This window comes from Mytilus trossulus, chromosome 3 (assembly GCF_036588685.1).
Source record: "Mytilus trossulus isolate FHL-02 chromosome 3, PNRI_Mtr1.1.1.hap1, whole genome shotgun sequence".
In the NCBI taxonomy this organism is placed as follows: domain Eukaryota; kingdom Metazoa; phylum Mollusca; class Bivalvia; order Mytilida; family Mytilidae; genus Mytilus; species Mytilus trossulus.
The window spans coordinates 25,335,228-25,358,973 of NC_086375.1; the positions used below are offsets into that span (position 1 = coordinate 25,335,228).

General features: G+C 32.8%; 1 protein-coding gene across 3 annotated transcripts; it reads left to right on the plus strand.

The window, feature by feature from the left end:
* The first annotated feature begins 1,921 nt into the window (after positions 1-1,921).
* Positions 1,922-10,424, plus strand: LOC134710907 (probable G-protein coupled receptor 75). Of its 3 annotated transcripts, none has more exons than XM_063571324.1 (2): positions 1,922-2,329; positions 8,147-10,424. In XM_063571324.1, the coding sequence occupies exon 2, from the start codon at positions 8,875-8,877 to the stop codon at positions 10,309-10,311; it is 1,437 nt and encodes a 478-aa protein (XP_063427394.1). In that variant the 5' UTR covers positions 1,922-2,329; positions 8,147-8,874; the 3' UTR covers positions 10,312-10,424. The 3 variants fall into 3 exon arrangements, with proteins under 3 accessions (XP_063427394.1, XP_063427393.1, XP_063427395.1); XM_063571323.1 differs by having other exon boundaries at positions 1,922-2,304; XM_063571325.1 differs by lacking the exon at positions 1,922-2,329 and adding an exon at positions 7,745-7,912.
* Positions 10,425-23,746: the final 13,322 nt, after the last annotated feature.

Consider the following 23,746-nt stretch of genomic DNA (forward strand, 5'->3'; position numbering starts at 1 on the left):
TCAATTTGTTGTTATAAAAACTATAAATGATCTTACAAACATGCATTGCAACGTTTTGGGTTTTTTTTTTTTTTTTTTTTTTTTACCTTGTATATTTTCAAAGTGCAGACATAATGTAGATGAAAAATTAGCAGTAATTGTACGTTGTATTGGGCCATTCAAGCATAAACTAGTAATTTGAAGCAGAGGCACTTACTTCTTTCTATCCATTGGAAGATCGACTATCCATCTTCCATTTATATAGATAGTCGACCCTTCTGGAGCACCTGAGATTACCCCTAGTTTTTGGTGGGGTTCGTGTTTTCTATTTTGTGTCATGTGTACTATTTTTTGTCTGTTTGTCTTTTTCATTTTTAGTCATGGCGTTGTCAGTTTATTTTCGATTTATGAGTTTGACTGTCCCTCTGGTATCTTTCGTCCCTCTTTACCGATGATAAAAACAAGTGCCTGTGTTTTGAAGCCACGAAAAAAAATGTTTTCTTTCACTAAATGAGCATAGCAGACATCTAATATTAGACCGGCATGGTTAGTGATTGACTCTTTTGGGATATCCTCCTTTGTTTTCTTCTTTTTAATAGTCGTAACTATCAAAGATATGCAAATTGCTATATGCAAACATGGACGCGTTAAATGTTGACTTATTTTTCTAAGGTAAATTGACGAAACCTTTCAATATACTTTTCAATTTATTTTGCTATCACGCTTGTAAGAAGTACCTACACACAAACTGAATAAATTAACCCTTTAACGGTGCTAAGGACATAAGTGTTTTAAACGTTTCAAAAGCCACTGTTTGTTTTTTTGTTCTCGTTCCCATGCTATAGTTTACCAATCGCCAGATCGATCGTCGCTTTCCGCTATCGGTAGGTCTTTGTAAGTCTGCGATTCATGGTCACTATCTGGATGATAGAACATGTTAATGGTAATAATTCTAGAATCTGGTAATATCTTATTCTATCGTACTGGATGATGGCCATGAAAAATGTGTTGTTCAATGAGTATAAGTTTGGTCTTATTAATATTACTTTTACTGTTTGGTCTATTTTGTGTGATTTCCATTTGACGTGCCTCGGTACTTCTACATCCCGTGTGTGTATTATCTTTCATTTTTGGTGGTGTTTTCAATTTGTATGCGCGACAATTTGTGTTTCTTTTGTTCATATGACGTGACTCTGTACTTTAAAAAAAACCGCCATAATGTTATTGTTCTATTACATGTCATGATGTTATTGTTAAAATTTAAATTTGAGAATACTTTTGATTAGAGACTTTCCGTTTTGAGTTTTCCTCGGAGTCCAGTATTTTTGTGATTTTACTTTTTTGGGGTTCATATATTTTTCGTCTAAACATCAACCCAATATATATATATATATATATATGAGTCTGAATTGAAAACTATGTTCAAACCTATATATATATGTGTGTGTGTGTGTGTATTAATAATCTAAACATAGTAAAACTGAGAATGGAAATGGGGAATGTGTCAAAGAGACAACAACATGATCATAGAAAAGACAACAGCAAAAGGTCACCAACAGGTCTTCAATGTAGCGAGAAATTTCCGCACCCGGAGGCGTCCTAAATAGTACCTATTTCATTTTTCAAATGGATTGTTGAAAGCCGTACGGTGACTTATAGTTGCTAGCTTTTATGTACAAAACCCTTAACCCTGGCCCTAACTTTAACCTAACTCTAACCCTCTATATACATAAATCTCACTTCAGGGATTGAAGTTATTTAATTGGACGAAAAAGCTAAATACAACAATGTCTAACAAAGATTTATCGTGGGTATATGACTAGAAGGCAACGTTTTAAGAAGAATGCAGAATTTAATACAGGCAGATTAGTATTTATTCAGACAAAATATCACGACGGATCAAAACTCGGATCAACATTCCGATTTTTTTTAAATGACAAAAATTAGATAAAATAATCTTTCATGTTGCCTCAAAGTATAACATTAAAAAGTTTTTATGGAGGAAATCCGGATAAGAACCACAATTTTATGAATTAAATCTTCTTACAAATGCGGTATAGTAGATATGTGGAGATTTTTACAATGGGGTTTATATAAACACTAAGGTTGATGGAGTGTCTTCGTCGTCATAAAAGTAAATTGATCTAGCAGTGGTGTAAACATTGTTTAGCTTGTGATATTTTATCACTTTAAGTAGACAGGCAGACGACACTTCAGGGTGCTAGAGTGAAGAACTCTCACTTGAGGAAACTAGAGTGAATAATTTTCCCAAACAAGTGACAAGTTTATTTTTGTCTTCATTTTCTTAGGATTACTTATGTTGAGGTTTCTTAGGATTACTTATGTTGAGGTAAGTTAATTTTTATCATGTTTTTCTTTGTTTCATCATTTTTACTTATTCTTACCTGTTTAGAAATATCCTCTTACATTTTGCGTAGGTGGCAGACGGTCATCTTTTTTAACGCTGCATATACATAATTTTATATATATACATTAAACACATATATATAATTTTATATATATACGTGTTTAATGTAAATTTGCACCAAGCAAAGTATAAATTTTTCATATACCGTAATGCCATTTTATTTTAATGTTCTTCCAAACACACAGTTTACTTGCATTTCACTCCTTATTTAGTGGTATTTCTGGCAGGTACATGTAGCTCTTTGTGTCAAGTTCTGGCTAGTCGTGATAGTGCTCACATGTTGTAAAAATATTTATTGTTCTCTCATATTGTTCTTTTATCTGTTTATCGTTAGTTGACATAATGTTTACATTTAAGTATTTATAAAAGGATAATGAAGTTAATTTCAATGCGACTCGACCCAATGACACCAAAATTATTTACATTGTACAGAGTTCCTCAATTAATGATTAACTTTTTGAAAGTTGGTCTAAACAGATATTTATGTGTACGTAATTTTAGTAGCCATTTTTCTTCTTTTAATTTTAACACCTCTAATCTTATTCGAAAGACCAGAAAGATTACTTTTGTTTGTGTCCCCTTTTTCCCAGGTAATTATTTATTTTATCTGTGTACATAATGTATGTTAGACATCTTTATTAAAGATCTTGTTTACAGAGAGGTCCTTATACTGCATAAAATCTTTCGAATTTGTAACGTTCCACTTATGAAATTCACATCTATTCTATACTTTCAATTTCCTCTCTTTTATTTCTTTCTTACAAAATTACATGTATACTGAAAATTGCAAGTAAACCGATTGCCTTTCTCTGCAGTTGTCACTATAATGAAATCCTCTTAGTTATAACATTAAAGTTGTTAAAGAGGTAAAATTACAAAAAAAGATAATTAGGAAGGGACATGTATAAAGCTAGTCTACATACTTTCTAATACCAGTTTAGAAAATTTAATATATCAATGAAATAAAAATGTTATTTGGCGTAATTCCATGTTTGTGTTCAAAAGATTGGTTTAATAGAATATTTGAAATTTTACTCTTTAAAAATCCGAAATTCACCGAAGGAAGGCCATACCCAAATTGGAATAAAATCTATATTACTGACATAATTATGTTTTTTGATTTTGTGCATAATACCATCGATTGTTTTTTTTTGTTTTTTTGTTATCTCTCTATTAGGCATGGTTCTGTCTACTTGTCGTAACTGATTTATTTTTTAGTGCCCCCTTGATAACGGTTTCATTTTTTGAATCATTTACAATTGTGTTACATGTTCAGATACATGTAAACTGCATAATGTCACTTCTTCCCTTTGTGCCATTACCGAATAAAAACTTATCATCGAGCTTGGTTTACCATGAGCCACCAAAACGATGGTTGCCACATGTGAAATATATCCCAATCTGTTTACCCTTCCGGAGTACCCGACATCACTACTCATTTGTCTTTAAGTATCTGTCGTTCGAATTTTAGATTACATATAGAGATGTGTTATGCGGATTGTGATTGCGTTTTTTTCTTTCTATTCAGCCATGTTGTTGTCAGCTTTGACTTTTGATTTATATTGCCCAACACCATCCCCCTACTTTGGTATATTCTGTCCTTAAAAACATGTTCAATATGTATTCACATGTTCAGATTTGTGGCATAATGATATTATATCTTCTTTGAAGCTATTATTTGAAGCTGAGTTACATTTTGAAAATGGTAATGCTTATTTGAAATAAAAAGACATTTGCCCTATTTCTTTTTTTATTATTATTCTTCTGTATAGTAAGTTTATTTACTATATTTATTGTCCATGTACATTCTAATTAGGATCCGTAAAGTAACCACACAAGATGAGAGAAATTTGTAATTAACTTCTGAAGATCTTTTATATCCCTTTGTTCGTTTGATTGAACGAATGTATACTATAATGTGTCGTTTACGTGTGTGGTTCCTCAAGAATCACCGGGGACAATCAATAAGAAAAAGATACAGCAATTTATTCAGGTATGGCAATGCTATTTTGTAAGGTTGCGTCATTGATGTGTGTGGTTTCCCCTCCGGTTAAAGGCCCGCTGTAACTATCAAAGTTTTCCTGTACAAGGTGATTGGTCAAACCGTCAAAGAGGACTTTGATTAAAAAAAAAATTACAATGGAGGTTTTGGATGGAAAACAATCTCATAATATTTTTCAGGAAACTTGGATAGAGCTGTGCAGGAGTTATTCAATCCCCATGTACATTTCTCTCTGGCCAAGTTTTTTTTATGAAAACCATCTTTTGTTGAAGACGAAGTCAATATTGTAGTCATGTTTATATTTAGAGAATTTTTTTTTATTGATTGCAGAACTTTGAAGTTTGAAGTTTGACATATATTCGCAAATTGTCTGGCCTCGTTGCGATGTAGACTTGGATATGCATCTTTTGTTGGCGACTCGTACGTTGACCTATAGATATGATTTTGCATTTTATGGGTTGTTGGGTTTTACCTGGTCAACGTTTTCTTTGTCCAATTGTGTTGAAAAACATATTACTTGGCCTTAGTTTTACCAAGTCAATTTTGTTGATTTATTAAATAATCAGATTATTTGGACCTATAGTTATTTCAAATAAACAAATAACCTGAGAACTAAAAAAAACTTATAAATGTATACTGGTCTCTTTTTATTCCGATAAGCATTATTTATTTTCTTATCATTTTCAATGCATCTTTTATCCTTAGAGTAAAACTCATTTGATTTCATTAATATATTCGAAAATGTGAAATTAGTAGCAACATACATTTAAGTAAAAAAATGTTTATAAGGCTAACTGTGATAAGCTAAATGATGAAGTTTTATTAATCAAAAGATGTAAAACACATTTTTGTAATTTTCTCAATTTAGTTATTATTTCCAAGGTATTTAATTGCAGTTTCTAGATTTTTACACAAGGGTTACATTTAACATGTATGTACCATGAACCCTTTGTTCTTTTTATATTATAATTTTATAAAATAAGTTTTATGTTGTCTGGAATTTACATATTCAATGGCTATACTTTACATGTCTCATGAACCCTTTGTTCCTTGAACCTTTTGTAACAAACCCAGTTTAAGTGCAATTTTTATTCTTTATCATTTCTATATCATGCAAATATGACCGACTATAATTAGGCCAAAGTTGCGTTTTTCCTTGTTTTTTTCATCCGTTTGAAGATAGGTTTTAAAGTCTGAGGTTTAAGAGAAAAAAATCAATAAATGTTTTGACAATGAACAAACTCCGAATGCTTAAAGTGACGTACGAACTTAAGTAAGATCAGAAGTCAATTAGTAGTTTAGTAATGGACTTCTGGTAAGATACATGTATATAAAAGAGCTAGATTATTAATTAATTCACATACACGTTATATTCGAATTATTTTGAAGAAAAAATATGTTTACTGATCTGTAAACTGCTAGATAAAGAAATCGCGAAAAAGGAACAAGAAGTTGTGAGAAAATAGATACCAATAAGTTTGTGTTTTGCTCTCCCTGGATGATTTATAGCATTGAATGTTTAACTTGACGAAAAACTAATTAAAAAACAGAAACGGCCTTTCGAAGTTATTAAATTTGGTAAAACAATACGCTATCTTAAGAAGTTGTATGGTAAAGCAAAACAAAAAAGGGCGAATTAAATGAAATTGTTTTGATGTTAAACGTCAGGTGTTGGCCGAGGTGGATAATAAATTAAGTTCGGTATCATAAGATTCAATAAACATTTCACAGCGGGCTTTGTCGTTAATAGGGAATTTGATATTGACAATGAATATTCGGGTTAACCCACAGTAAAATTTTGTGAAATGAAATCCAAGACGGATTGATATTTGATCGACCGGCGAATATAAAAATCTTGGAGACATTGGAATGATGTGGTCTAAATGTATTACTGTACTAAATGACCAATTTCCTATTATCACAGCCATTTCCACTCTATTCAATTAATTTAGATTCTATACCTTAACAAATTAAAGGAGGTGTAGGGTGTGTACGTTGATACGACAGCTACCTATCAAAAAAATATAATGAAAAAGAAATCTAGAGGGCAACATGTTTGGATCTGAATCGCCTTAAGTATATGATCCGCCAGTAATACATTTTTTTTCAAATAGCGAAACCTCAATTAAGATTTAGCATGTGCGACAACTACTATAAACGAGGTTTTCTGAGTTGGGACAGGAACATGCATAGACAAATGAAGGGGTTAAAGTAGTTCTGTTAAGATCTCTATTCCTATTCCAGGTGTAGATACAGGGTTTTGATATTAAAAAAAGGGGGGGGGGGCGGACCTGGCAAGCCAACATTTCCAGTTATACTTCATGAACTCAGAAAAGTCTATGCATTTATCATATATGAATTAATTTATTAATATATATATAGCCTCCTAAGGGAGCTACCATTTGATTTTTATGGGGGGCTAGGATGAAATTTGAAAAAATAGGCAGGAAAGGAGTTTTGAGTAAAAAAAAAAAAGCAGGACCGGATAGAGTGAAACATAAAAAGACAGGACAGATATTACAACTAAAAAAAAATGCAGGACAAAATTTTATATCCTAGCCCCCCCCCCAATAAAATTCAAATAGCCCCCTAAATCTACCTCTGCATCTCCGTTTTAATATAGTTCGTTTTAAATGTATGTTATGTTGTTCTTTCTATCACATATAGGCAAGAACCCAAATTTATTTCAGTTAAGGCTAAAAATCTAATTCTTTCTTATGATAAAATTATGCTAATTCTAATTGACATATATTTTGTTTAAACTTTTTGACCTCTAGTTGAAATTTCGCTTATAGTTCTGAAATATAAGAGAGTTTTTATCTTTTTATGCTACTGCTTAATTGAAAGTAAGTGAATTCCAATAACCTAATTCAAGTTTGATAAAACTTTTCTTTTGGCACATGATATCACTGAACAGATGAAAAATCCTATTTTTCTCAAGATGGATACAATTTATTCTAATATTCTGTTCATTTTATTATCTCCCTTTTTAATTATTTTCATAGGAGATTTTTAAGATTACAGAGTATCTTGTTTAAAGTAAAATCTGTTTATCATAGTCCCTCATTAAATACTATGAATTTCTAACATCATATCTGAAATCTGAACAATCTTTCTTTTTTTCAATTTCTTTTCTGAATTAGATATGAGCTGATATAAACAGGATGAAGGAAAATGAAGAAACACTTTGTGAGGATGGCTTTTAAATGTTTTGTAAAGAGATCAAGTTTTCAATAGAAGGTTTATACACTCTCATTACGGGAGGCCTTATGAAACACGTCATCCATAAAAACTGTATTTAACACAACAAAGAATGAGAAAAGTTAATACAGTAGATTTCTTACAGTTTTCCATTGTGTGTCCTCGTCAAAATTTTAAGTCTTTGTCGTCTGCAGTGACATATATACAGCATAATCAATCTGCTTAGGCCCTGTCACTTTACAGTTCGGCAAGGAGTCGGTCGCCGGATCAGGTTTCCATTGGTATAGGGAATATAATAACAGGTTGTCAGATCTACCCGTCAAATCACGCTATAAATCTATTCATACACATGGTATTCATTATTCATCTGAGCGACGTTCATTAAAAATGTAGTAAATTGTGCGGATATAATATTAACCTTTTTACCTTTGAAGTTCTTTAAGCCAAAAGACATTCCGTTTTTCAGTTCGGAATCAGTGCAGCTTAACTGTTTAACTATACGAATGTTTTAACCATCTTTTTAAATTTATTGGCAGGATCTGTGTGGATTATATGCTTTATGGTAAAACTGATGTTACAATTTGACAAATCGTTCAAGGAATGGGAGCAATTAGGAACCGTAACATTACCGACAAGAGTGATAATGAAACATATTTGCCAAATCTTTAAGACGGAGATAGAACAGAGATAAGCTCGTCAAACTCATTTTTTATCTTCACAGACAGCAAGGGAAATCTTATAGAACGAAAGTGATAATTTAACTTCAGACTAAAGTGAAAATACATCTGCCATCAAATAGCAGATCAACAGACTTTAGTTGTTTATACTCTGCAGAGAGATGTGAATTTGTTGTAAAAATGCAATAAATCTGAGTGATAAATGTTTAATACTGCTGTTTTGTGTAGGATTTTTGTGAGGTTACAGTTATGTAGCGAGGGATAATGTGTAGTGACATGGAAAAAACGAAACATTTTTCATTGAAAGCGTCTACAGTATTGGTGTAATCGCGTGGAAATTCGTCCCACTTTAACTTGAGTAATACAAAGCTAATATCTTATTGTTTCTTGTCTGACTAAATCTGCACATATTATGATATGTCGTAAATACTTTAATGTTTTAAGTTGGGATTGTTAAATATATAAATAATTCCATACTTTAATATAGCCGATGGGAAGAAATATTCATTGACCGAAAGTTTGTAACTTTAAACCTGATTAAATTAATTGCTACAAGGGAGTTTTTGCTACACCATGTATTAAATTCGATGCCGTATTTATTCGAATCTAAAGATATGTTGTCCGGGTCAAGCAAAATATACAATACAGTGACAGTTCTACACATGATGACGCCAAAGAGAAACTGTTCACAAGAGGTGTCATCTACGACGTCCGCGTTTGTTGGAACGGTTCACACGGCCTCACTCGCCGTCTGTACAGTGCTTATTATTTTCGTATTACTTATGGGATGTATCGGAAATTCTGTTGTGATATATGCTGCAGTGAAAAAGAAACGAATTCGAACGAATTTTGACGTTTTAGTTCTAAATTTAACTGGTGCAGATTTTATTACATGTACATTTTTAGCACCGACATATTTATTTTTACTGTATTCGGAACCACCTGTTCCGAAAATGTTTTGTGGGAGTGTATTATTTTTGGGAGCTGCAAGTGGGATGCTTTCCTTATTCACATTAGTTGCAATAGCTCTTCATAGACTAGCCCGAGTTGTAGGACAGGCTAGTGGAACATTGAGTATCACAAGAACCGCAATAATTCTCACAATGATTTGGATATTTAGTTTCACTTTGAGTGTCGGAGGAACACTTCATGTAACACACAACTGGAATCCGAACCAGAAAACATGTCAAGCTATAATAAATAGCAGTAATCCACAACTACAAAATTTCGTTTTATTCTTTGTTGCGCCTGTGACAATTGTCAGTTTTGTGATCGTGGCACTGTCGTATATAATTATTACAATAATGGTTCACAGACAAACCGATAAACTTAGCAAGACAGTAAGTACACCGCCTTGTAAACAATGTCGAAATTTAATTAGGCAAAACTGTCCAAGTAGAAAGTGTCATACATGTTCTAATTCGACTTTTCCCTATCGGGATAATAAGGCGTTGACAATGTGCCTCGTGGTCATTCTTTTGATGGGACTTTGCTGGGGACCGCTTATTATTTCACACTTTGTGGAACTAGCCACGGGAGAGTCAATTACATTATATCAAGTTAAATTATGTGGAATAGCTCTAGTCTTTCTTAATAGTGCTTTGGACCCGTATATTTATGCACAACACATTGGGAAAATAAAGCAAAGATATTCGAAACTGTTTAAATTAGTACTTCAGTGTTGTTCAAATAATAAAACGCCATCTAGATTACGTGTTACTGACAATAGAAAGCCTAAGGCCATTGCTAGAGTGGGCCTAGACAGTCGTTTTAACCATGACACGAACCCAGGACATAATAGTACCCGAGAGCTTCTGGACGAGTGCAGAACTAAAGGGAATATAGAACAAACAAATTTTCACAAAAATCTAATAATGCACAGTGACATTATACGGAACCCAAACTGCAACAAAGGTTATGATATTATGAAAACATGTCTGGTTGAAGAATCGATAGGATTTATCAATGCATCATGTAGTCAAGGCTCGGGAAGAGACATTCCGAGTACGGCTGAATTTCAGTGAGTGTAGTCAAAGCTCGGGACGAGAGATTCTGAGTATGACTAAGTATCAGTATGTGGATGTAATTTCGTGTTCATTTCATCTGTTCTAATTTATATAAAAACATTTGTGTATTATTTATCGTGTTGAGTTAGTTTTGTGTTTTAATTTTGGTATTCAATAATTTTATCACATTTAAAAATCCACAAAGGAAAAGAAAGCATCAGTCTTGTGACTAAAATTGAAAGATTTTTTTCAACATAAGACCAAACACACATAAAGAAAAACGTAGTAAAAAATATTAAAAAAAAGTCTTAATATATGACAATTATTAATTATTTTTTATTAAAAACATAACTTTAAAAACTGAATTTTGCTAGATAAAATCATTTGAATGATTATTTAGAAGAAAAACACTGAAATGACGTTTTGGTTTCATATTGGCGTGAATTAGATTTGTTTGTGTGTTTTTCATCTCTCTCAATATGTTTTAAACAATTAGCCGGACTCAAAAACAATAAAGCACATGGCCTAACTGTCAAAGAAATATCTTTTTGTGAAAACGATGATATTAACATCTAACAACAAAATAGAAGTACATAGAAAAATCCTTCGAAAGCGTCACTTAAAGAAAGTCCCCCCCCCCCCCCCCCCCCCCCCCCCCATTATAAGAAGAGAGGAACAGTTTGAGTTATCCAACAGAACAAAAAAACTGCTGACATTTTAAATATTGTTTACCATTTAGTTTTAGTTTTAGTGAAAATAAGTTGAATTGTTAAAGAAAATATACTCAAATTTTGTTAAGCATCGATGAAAAATGCAGAAAATTGGGTTTCAAGCCCTAAGCACGTATGTGAGTTTTTGTCTGTTAAATTCACACGAATTTAAAATCATATGTTACCTATATCTAATTTTCTGTCACAGTTTTAAAATCTTAAAGAGAGGGAAAAATTGCCACTGGAACAAGAAAGCATGTAAATAACCTTCATCAGGTTTACTTAAGATCACAATAACCAGTTCATTATACACGAAACGTCTGGAAGCTTCAAAACAATCCAGTGGCAAATATTTCTCACATAATCGTTTACCAAAAGTTATCGTGTATTTTATAAGTGAAATTTTCAATAAGAAAATACTTATCGACTAGCCACTCCTTATTTGACTAAAGTTTTGGAAATTGTTTACCATGTGTACTTAGATGAACAAATTATACTTATTACTGCTAATATTTCATCTTTTTATTTCCTTGTGAAACCAAGATCAAATATGCAAAATGGTAACCTGCTATTTATTCACAACATTCACTTTAAGAGTTACAAGGTTTTTTCATGTACTGATTTTTATTGTCTGCTCTTACATGAACATTTATTATCTGCTGGTCGATATTTATTTCAAGTGGGTGGGTTGATATCTGAAGCAAAGTTTAATCCATCGACATGTACATGTGCCCAAGTCAAGGCCAACGTAAGTTGTATCTTCATAATTTGTCAATTTGTGAATTGAGGGATGTAATTGACATTCATTTTTAGTTTCGGAGAAAAAAAATCTTAACTTTTTGCACTTTGCTTGATTGTACGTACACCTGTTTTAGTCTTATGTCATTTGTCTTGAGTTTTAAATTTGTCGTTGGGTTACTGTCACATTTACATATACCCACGTGACCAGTGGCGGATCCAGAAATTTTCACAAGTGGGGTCCTATTGATGGCATAAGAGGGGCCCGCTCCTTCCCTATATAACCAACACATTTATCTCCAAATAGGCGGCCCGGCCCCCCTGCCGACCCCTCTCTTAATCCGCTCATGTCCGTCACGTCTTCTTTAATTTAAGAACAGACTGTTTCTATTGGTAGTAAGAGAGTGGTTCAACTATTTTAAAATCGACGAAATGAAAGTATGTTCGACATTCAGTTGGATACCCGCAAGTGGAGCAGTGAGTCATGGTCTAGAATCGGTTGAAACACGTTGATCAACAGAGAACCGTTCATCTTGATAAATGTTGACATAGAAGAGATAAGCTGATTTTTTTCTTACGAAAATTTGAAAGAATATAAACATACTTTATCAAAAGACATTCTTTACTGAAATTGTTAACTTTTATTTATTGCAAGATTGTTATCTATTTGATTTAAAACTTGGTATTAATATTTTAGACATTAGGATTGAATTTCCATATTGAAATATGATATTTCAATCCTAAAAGATAAGTATGACAGAGTGATGAAAATATGTGAGGATTTGATGTCTATTGTTCTTATGAAAAAAAAAATGAATTAATTTTGTAATATGATAAAAGTTTTAGAAAAGCATACATATTTTAAAGTGACAACTATGTTTGCCGTTCGTTATTGTAAGTGTCACGTGCAGTTTTGCGGATATTCATGAAGGGGGCAAAAGATTCTCTGAAAACAGTTTAATTTGACGTTAAAATCAGTAAATCCACATTTGTTTATACGATCACAAGGGGGTGGGGGCGAGATCCATGGTACCCTTTAATCCACCTCTGCTGGAGGAAGAACTTCTACTAAATCTGGCAGTGAGATTGGTTCCACCCCGATGGAAAGATACACAAAACATCGTCCACAAAATATTTAACAATAATGGATTTAAGCAACATAAAGCTTACTTCAATGAGTCCGAGAATGGGGGTAAATCCCTGACAGATTAGGCTATATTTCTGGCTTCAACAGGGGTCCATTGCAGTAGGGTACATGTTGCTTATATCAATTCAACTTTTTATAAATATTTTGGACATTTGTGTGTCTTTTTTACTTTTTGTTCCTATGTTATGATGATGTTTCTTGAAAAGAAAGGGGGGCATAAATATGCAAGAAGGAGATTTTCAAAATGATTATGATGGAAATACAAAAATACCAAAAAACAGAACAAACATCACAGAGGGTCTAATATTTAGTTAATATGAACTCTGACTTGCTACACTGTCCTTTTTTTTCCTCTTTCTTACTAATTTATAGATGTGCTAACTTTCTGAAAATTGCATGCCAGTATTCTGATGCAATCTCACGAAAAAAATGCGACGTCAATTATAACCAGAGACTGTACATGTAAAGGTTATTAAGAAGTCCATTTTTCTGTTTCCATCAAAATTTCAAATAAGAAGGTGATCGATGTACAAAAATCGTCGTGGAAGAGGACAACTAGAGGATTAAAGAGACGTCAATGTTTGTCCTTATTTTCATATACATAATTGATTTATAAATTGTCAACATGAGATTTAAAAACTTTTGCCGGTTTCATACCAATTAAATATTTATTTTGTACTCCATTTGGTAGTGAATAAACAACTTAATAGATGAAGTCATGCAAAATTTTGTTTAAACTTTTCATTACAGATATTAAATGTCGACCATATCACAAACGTAAAGTAAAAAGATTCAAATATTTATACAAGATTGTTTAAATTGTCTACGAAACAGTGCACCAATGTAAAGAGAAAGGATTGGCAGATGGCCTCCAAAGAATCTCTCGAGAACCTACGAGAATCTCGCTCTTCAAGGTTCTATATGTAGCTGTCACTCAATTATCTTCAATGATGCTTGATTAATAAAATCTGATTTTGTAATCATGTAGTTTTTCAACCCTATCGTTCCCGTATAATTTGTCAGAAAATAATGAAATGAAAATATCAACCTTTCTCATTGTTTTCACCCTAAATAATCTGTTGCCAAATATTTACAGGGTAAATCATTTTACCAGACAATATCATTCCAAAGTCATCACCGTTGAAGTGTAAGCTGGTTAATAATCGTAATACGTAACAAATATAAATGACAACACGAAGCACTTCCGTCGTTCTGGGAATACCACGTTAGAACCACCAACGTCGCAACCACGATGTATGTATATTCATTGATGCAACTCATTGTATTTTCGAAAATGTATCGAAGCCAAAAAAAATAATGATGTATTGAAGTCGAGGCAGTTTATATCAAAGTTGAAAAAAATAAGAAAACAATTCTTCGACTTGTAAACAAAGAACGCTTAGATGAAGTTAAACCAGATTTGAGACTTATTTCACTTCAGAACGAAAAAAATACTTGACTTGAAGAATTACGAAATAAAAAGACACTATAGTCCAACATAAACGAAAAGTGGGCGAAGTTATACATGTTTAAAGGTGCCAACTCTCCGATAACCAGGAACAACAAACGAAATACAAACATGAAAAACAAAAGCAATAAACGATAATCACTCAATTACAGGTTCCTGACTGGGGACAGGCATACATAGTGGAACAATCATGTTTAAAGGCACCAATATGTTCCCCTAACCTTGGACATACATGTAGGTGTAACAATAAAACATATGAACACACGGTCACAGAAATCAGTTGAAAATTGCCAAACTAGTCCAAGAGTGTATACTGTAGGCTTTATATGTTATTAAGATTTATGGGTTTAAACAACGAGTGTGAGAATTGGATATCGTCTGAATCCCAAATCCATGTATTTAATTTCAATATGATTATAAACAAGCCTTAGCTAGTGGTGATAAACGAGCCGTAAGCGAGTTAATTATCATTATTGCAACCAAATCACGATCATTGATACCAAGCGATATCCAATTCAACCGAAGTGTTATACTTATTTCACTTATGGTAAAAGATATATTTTTTCTGATGACTTATTTTCTATTTCGCAAACTTCACTTTAAATAAGGGTCCGCTTATGGTATTACGACTTAGTGTGTCAGGAATCGAGACTGTTGTTAATATCAGACGTTTCCAGGCTTTTTGTATGTTTCACTGAATGGACTAAAGAAACCAATATGTTCAAGTGAAACATTATAATGTATTGTGTATTATTGAAGAAATGACAAATCTTGATCCGTTTCCAAAGGGAAATTGGGACTTTTTAAACTTTAAGTCAATATTGACAAGCAGTTGTCATGGTTGTAGATCTCACTTTCCAAAGTACGTGCTTGGTCGGAAAGCACCTGATACCGAATATAAATATTTTGGTTATCTTACTCGAGAATTGGAACAATGGCTTTCAGCATTCGAGGTGAGCAAGCGACCACGTGCACGAGATCTTCAATATTTATAGATTATCGTTGATTATCTCAACGAGATTGATTTTCTCGCTTGAGCTGGTACAGCGAAAGTGAGAAAAGCAATCGAGTTGAGATGACCAATGATAATCTGTTTATCGCTATTTTACCTATTTTTTTCAATGTCAATTTCGTTAGCAACGCCACGTGGCTTCCTTAGTTTCTAGTGATAATTTTTCCATATCAAGCAAGAAGCATGATATGAAAATTATCACAAAAAAAGATCAAAGGAAAAATGCACAAAATAGCGATAATGTCTTATACCGGAAATTCTTCGGTATAAGACAATATTGAAGATCTCGTGCACGTGGTAGCTTGCTAGCCTTCATAATGTCATTTTTACTACCAAACAAAAGTGCTAGAGACTTTCGCAAGATAACTTGGCTGCAATTCTGGAGTCATTTAATATTGGAGTCGTATGCACGTGACATGTTTGCGTTCAAACTCACAACCTCAAGGTTGACTAGCGAAAGAAGATGAACTGCATTTGAACTTGAACCTATCGGTCATCGCGGTAACCTTAAGTATACGAAATTCTTTTTATTTCTGTAATATTCTCCTCTGCAATTAGTTTGGATTATTTTGATACCTTGTGCAATACTTTCACCGTAATTTAATGTTGGATGTAACACGTCTTCTGATTGGCTGATAATGTGTTGTCTATCAGCTCATAGACATAATTTTGTCATGTGAACTTGACGTTATCAACGGGTTTTTTTCATGATTTATTCCAGTTAAGAATGGAGTTTGGAATTATATTATAAGGAATTTCTGTATCATTTTTTTTTGTCTATTTGAAATAACAAAAAAAATGTGGTGCACACTTTAAAATAATCTGCTACGCGGGTTACTCAGTGTGCACCAAATTGTTGATTTTTACATATTCAATTGTTTCATTTTCAATTTCAACCGGTACAAGCATGTCCTAGTATTTTATATCTAAAAAGGCCGTCTTAAATCTTTGTTTCGTTTTCATGTATTAACAGAGCTCCGGATCCTCTGTGAAGATTTTAATTTATTGTTTAGATAGGCCTTTATTCTACGTTGCACTGACAAGCCTTGCATACCACTGTGCAAAATGTAAATATTATTAGTAAACCATCATTCATGTTTACTACGATTAAAATGATATTTAATGTATAAAATCTCAAGTAATGTCGTGATAGGGAAATAAATCTTGGTAAATTTAGTACTGTTTAAATGCATTAAACACATAAAAATATCCATGTAAGGCTTATTTATGACATGGTGCACCAAATTTCGATATTAAAACACATAAAATTAGAGGAACAAAACGCCAGAATTTAAATACCCATATTTGAATGTAAATTATGACTCAAATCTACAAATGTTCAATATAAATAACGCTTATTTTGTATTCGGCAGATGTCCAACAGCTCATAAAAGAAAAAAATCAACAAAAGAGAAAGATGTATGGTCAATTTCTCTTCTCTTTGATTCACCTACATGGATAATTGAAGAAGGAAAGAAGGCGAAAAAAGTTGAAAACTAATGCTTGTGAAAGAGTTTAAACGCTATACGAAAACGATTTTTCAACAAACTTTGAACTATCCATAACATAAGAACGTTATTCAACCTACGCAATAATGATACAAAATTTCAAACTATATGTGTTTATGTTTCTAAAAGTTTGCATCAAATGACAAATATCACTAAAAAAATGTTTGGTATCTGAAGAATAGAATAAATCTTTTTTCTTTATAGCACTTGGGTTTGGAACGGATTGCAAGTCTTTAATATGTTTGGACACTTTTTTAAGATAACAACCATTTTTAACTCCAGGTTGGGTGGGGTAGAGTTTGTTTGTCTGTCATCTGTTTCGTTGCCATCTGCTTGACCACAATAATTTTTTTCTTAATCAAATTGAGGATCAGATTAATTTTTTTTCGGACAAACCCATACCCTCCTTTTTTAAAGTTAAATTGACGTTTCCTTAAAGAATTAAAGACCCAGATTTCAAAAGTCAAGAAGTAATAGAAAAATGCGAAAAACAAATCCTCCCTTAGATGTTATATCATACCAGCATTTACTTTTATTTAATTCTTTTTTTCATATTTTTCAGGGCTTCAAATTTATTTCACTTGATGTAAAACAGAGGTAAAAAAAAACACCAATAGCCTCGTTTTTCTTAAAATCTATCAAAATTTCAGTTTTAACCATCTTTGTTTTAAAATCATAACATGGTTTTACATGCATTTACGTCGTAATGTTGTAAGAACAATAAAGTATTATTTAAGTAAATATCTAAAGACTTTTCCAAAAAGGCGCGAATGAGAAATAAAAATGGCGGTAACATTGGTCTCTTAAAGTTCATTAATATCAATTTCAAGATTTGCTTATTTTAATGTTTTACTCTGCATTTTTAGTGAAGAGCTGATTTAGTCACCTACAAACGATAAGGGATAGTGAAAATGACAAAAATCAGAGATATTACTAAAAGTCTTATGACCGACACTGAAAAATATTTGATGCAAGAAATCATTGATAAGCTATATATGTAAAAACTATTAAATGTGCAACACATGCTTGAAGTATCAAAATATTATAACATCTCATCTACACAACAACCAAAAAAACATGCAAAGAGCTAATGCATAAATATGTTATTCATCCTTTAGAATATGTTTTAAATTCGCAACTGCAAACCTATCTATTTTAGATAATAAAGTAAATAGCAATTCAAAATCAATCCGTGTAACCCTTAATATTTACAGAATTGAGTTATGAATTGATAATTTTTATCATCAAAGATACTTCTCCGTGTGCATTCAAGCTATCTCTTTATGATTCTACATAAAAATGCTAGTCATATAACCAATTTAATGCGTTTCTTTCACACAAAAATAATTAAACGCAAGCATTACATTGAAAAAGGGGAAGAATTACGAAGACCCATACCGAGTCCATTACAGTTTTCTTTCAAACTATTATAATATTTAACAATACCTATCTTCTTTACAAAGTTTGCATCTATCAAAAGAAATATTACCGTCCCCGAGAGCAAGAAATGAACTTATTCAATCAGATTTTTAATTCCCCCTTTTTGTCTGTCTTTGGTTATATTTACTCAGCGGCAAATTACTAGTTACTTAATGATATACATTTTTTAACAGAAAGGCACATTGTTAGCAACTTTAAAGCGTTTAAATCGTCTGGCTGCCAAAAGGCATTTTCGATTAAAATTCCAAATAATAAATGACTTATATTTATAACGAGAGGCTCACTTTGGTTTTCTTATTTTTTTATGTTCTGTTTTCAAGTTTTCAAAAATCGTTATTTCCCAAAAAAAATAACGTCTGTTATTTTCAATTAACTGCTATTTAAAAAAAAGAAGGTGTGGTATAATATACAATGAGACCAAATGACAGAGATTAACAGCTATAAGTTGACTATTTATTTTGGAAGATCTAGCGGTTTTAATAGCAAAATGTCGAAAATTATGATCGTTAGGTCAAAAATATTTTAAGGGGAAAATCACAAAAAAAGTATTTTAGTTAAACGGTCAACAACAATCAAGAAAACTACAATTCATTATGAGATGGTTTATGCGGTACAACCATTGACGGACAAAATCTAGCAACATGTACATAATTAGACAGACCATAGTAAATGGCACCAAGGAATGAACATTTGAATTATTGCCATTGAAAGCTACTGTCTAGACCCTTTTGGTTTTTTTTTTACTCAGAAATGTTTGTCGGGTTTTTTTTTTTTTGCGACGTTTCAAATTTTTCTTCACACTTACTACATGTACACTATTCAGAAGGCGGGAACGTGAGTATCGTCACGGTACACATCTAGTTAGGTTTTACTCCTCGAAAATTATAATGTGAAAAAATTATGAAATATAGATCTTTTAAAAGCCGTGTTATCAACACACACCTATTCTTGTTTTTTTGGCCTTTGACACACGAAAAGGTTCGACAGAGTGTTATGTATCTCTTTTGTGGTCATTTCCCCACCTTTTTGTTTTGTCAATGTCATTTACTTCATTTTTTTCTTATCTAGTCCCGTTCTATATTTATCATGGGGGAACTCGCAAGAACATGATTGTAGTATAGGGAACAATCCGCAATATTAGAAATGTTAGACAGTCAAAAACTGTTTTTGTCCTTCCATTTGGTGCGATACGACCTTTCAAGATTTAGAGCTTATATAAAAAAAAAAGCACTGAAATATCTGCGGCTGGACATTAATGAACTTTAAATCAACCAATCCTTAAACCAAACACCTATAACAGTGGGAAAGCCACGGATCGATTCTGCGCCTCCTTCCATATGACGTAAAGGCCAGAAAATCAAGGGCGACAATCGCGATTTTTCATAGAGGGCGACAGTATCGCGCCATCGCGGCAATTTGTTTACATCGTGTACGTGTGATTTTTCGAGAAATTTATCATTAAAGACAATTAAACTTGTGTCATTTCATCATCAATAAGTTATATAGGTAAGTTTTACAGGTGACCATGCTATTTTTTCTTCTTAGAAGATTTTATTTTACAAGAAACGAACATCTGAAAGTGGCAAGTGACGTTGTTAATTTGGGAGATAAAAATATGGCGGGTGTTTTCCCCTTCTGAAAATAACTGACACATTTGCATCCTATTGGCTATTTAAATATAAAATGACCAAAAATAGTATCTATGATGATAGGAGTCCCTAAATATTTGCATAAATACCCATCACTCCGTGTCAAATTGTAACTGAGGCTGCGAAAAGGAAGCCAGGGGAAATCATAGAGAGGGGAGCCTAACTCGCTTCAGATGATAATCAGACAATGGCGGCTTTATTTCGGAAATATCTAGATTTTACATAACAAATAAGAATACAGTCCGAACATACCGATAAATTATCCTGCTAGTTCGATTGGCTTAAAGTTTTTTCGTGTTTTTATTTTGATAAGTGTATGAACCCTTGACCGGTTATTTGGGGTCTTCTTCTACACTCCCAAAATATGATAACAAACACGTCTTAGCACACGAATGTACTTAATCAAAGTGTTTTCTACGTGTATTATGAAAACTATAGAAAAGGGGGGGAATACCTGAAAAAATAATTTAAATTTGTTTTATTCGTTTAAATTAGTCTACCGATATACAAATTTCATTAATCGAGTAAAAGTAATTAAAAATGAATTTATATTTCAGCAAGAAATTTACATAAAATGTTTTTTTTTAAACCAGTTTAATTCTGTAACAAATCCAGTACGCATTTTTTCACCGGAGGAAAAACTATCGGTGCTTTCACTTGCATAATTTTGATTTTGGATATCATGTATAACACTTGCGGTATCCTCGTGTAAGCATTGATTTGCTTAAACTGAGTTACAATTTTTAAAGATTTGTAAATAACAAAAAAAAGCGGAGCGAGGCAAAAATTTTTGAGGTTATTTTTTTTAAAATATTCTTCTAAGGGGTGCAATGTAGGTATTTCGAACTATTGTGAGGTACAGTCAGCAAGAAATTAAAGTTTCAAGTAGAAACCACCTAAATCCAACCTGACAACAATTTACAATCACTATAGTATCATGGACGGACAGATGTAAAACAATATATGTTCCTGTTCCGCGAAAAACCTCTCAGTTATGATGACAAGGTCTCTTACAAACTAGAAAAATCTTCAACAAACTCCTAACACCAATAACTTACGTACTACATGTAAGAGATTCATTCTGCATATCTATGATAGAGTTTATAAAGCTGCAACCCAAAACAGAAGCTGAAGATCATGCGAACATTTTATTTTGATTCTGTGTTCCTATGCAAACTGAGTGTGCAGACCAATCTACACTGAAGACACCAGCACTTCTAAAATAATCAATATAAGGTCATAAATATCCCTGAAAGACATTGGTGCTGGTAATTGTGATAAACAGAAACATCACAAAAATACGAAGCCCTTGTTTGCAGATCGTCAATGTCACTTAGCCATTCAACATGGTTTAAATTATGTGAAATGAAACCGGTTCACTTAAGAATTACTTTAACACTCCATAACACCATCATCGACAACCTTGGTTAGGACGATGGAAATGTAAAGAGTTGACAGATAGACGGGTGGATCGACGGAAGCAAAGTGAGACAAGACAGATCACATCAGCTCACATGACCAATACTAGATACTAGTATTAGATTTCGCAAACGAAAATTTCCACTTTTCGCCGTGATTTCCAATTGTCCTTTAATTATATGTTTTAACTTTTTGGATTTTCGGAGGTCGTGCCAGACTTAATATTTATAAAACGGCAAAAACAATGTAACAATTGTATATACATATACTGTGTTCGCCACAAACCACTAAAATCAGAATGAGATACATTTACGAAGTTATTTTTATTTTGTGGGGATACGGCCATGCACGTATTTACGGTATACATAATTCGCCACTTCGATTATCAAAGAAATTGATTATAAAACAGCAAAAACAATGTAACAATTGTTTGTAATTTAACTGCTTAAACATGTTTTTCATTTTTCAATCAGACACCTTCCTTTGAAGTATATAATATTTATAGAACTTGAATAAATTGTAGGTCAGTTTATTCTGTTACTTAGTATAGAAAGTCCCTGGTTAAACTGACTGTTTTATATACTTTGAATGTTAAGAAGGAATGGTCTCTTCTGATACTGAAACAAGTTGAAGACAACCCATACTTTGCAAATTTTAGGGGGGGCGCACGCCCGCCACGCCCCCACGTAAATCCGCCCCTGGTTCAGTGGCGGATACAGAAATATATATAGTTTTTATGCAAGTTGGCTTCTTTATCTTAAGTATTGTTCACTGAATCAGGATAGGCGGATCTAACCCAATTTATAGTGACAAATTTGGTTGATATATATTGTCTGCTTAATTCTATAATTTGCATATTTATAAATCTGGATTGCAGATCTTTGATGATTTTTTTTAACTATGACGATTAGAAGCTGTGACAAAAGAAACAGCTAGGTATGAACCGTAAGCTGCAGTCAGCAATGTAACCATAAATCGTATGTCCATAATATTTGGAATGCAGTTGTCAGAAGCTGGATAAAACTTGGTAGTTAGGGTGCTCGCACCCCTCTCATTAAGCTTCATTTAGGGTCAGTCAAGATTTTTGCAGGTTTCACTCATAAATTCGTCTAGCTTTGGGACCCCTCCACAAACCACTTTTACAAATTCTAGATATGCATCGGGTTGTATTTACTGAAGCACATCTTATACTAAAAGTCATGGAGTTTTTTTTTAGACCAGCCCATGTTCAGGGTTTATTGACTAGAGACCTTTTACATGCAGGGACACAATTTATGAGTCATTTTTCAATAGATGCATTTGGTCTCTGGTTGAGAGTTGTCTTTTTCAATCATTAGCAATCTTACCACATATTTTCATATTTCTGTGTTCAACTGTTTGTTCTTAAATGTTAAGCTGTTACACCATCACAAGTTACAGGAGAATTTGCATGTACAGTATGTGTAAGCCCACCACATTCTCATTCTGTATGACTTTGTTCTAAGTAAGTAGTTTGAAACTCTGTTTGCTTTTGGTCATATTGAGTTTTATTTGTTTGACACTTGCATTTTTATGCCCCACCTACGATAATAGAGGGGCATTATGTTTTCTGGTCTGTGCGTCCGTTCGTCTGTCCCACTTCAGGTTAAAGTTTTTGGTCAAGGTAGTTTTTGATGAAGTTGAAGTCCAATCAACTTCAAGATTAGTACACATGTTCCCTATGATATGATCTTTCTAATTTTAATGCCAAATTAGAGTTTTTATCCCAATGTCATGGTCCACTGAACATAAAAAATGATAGAACGAGTGGGGCATTCGTGTACTGAGGACACATTCTTGTTAGATGTGTTGGGATCCTGATTATACACCAACAAACAACACTACCTTTAAAGACACCATAATGATCAATGTGACAGGGATATCTACATCAATACGGTATTATATGCATATCCTATAGCAAAGAGTCTAGGACCATGTATCTTAAAAGTCAAACAAAAAAAACAACAATAACTGTCAGCACTAGATACATAGACCAATATCTCAGGACCACCTAATTGAATAAGATTACAAAGATTTCAAATAATTTGGAAACAGGGTTAAATAAATATAGGTCTAGTTGGAGCTTGGTAATATAGCTGTATATAGCTACTAAAAAAATTTAATAGAAAAAGAAAATTAAGTGTCTAGTACTCTTTATTTACACTTTATCTCTCAGTCAAACAATGAATATTTCGGCAATGGACATTTGAGCGCATTGACAGGACATTTGAGCGAAAAAAAAAGGACGTTTGAGCGCCAAAGTATAGGACATTTGAGCGCCTAAATTTTAGGACATTTGAGCGAAAATAAGAATAAGCGTAGGACATTTGAGCGAAAACAAGTC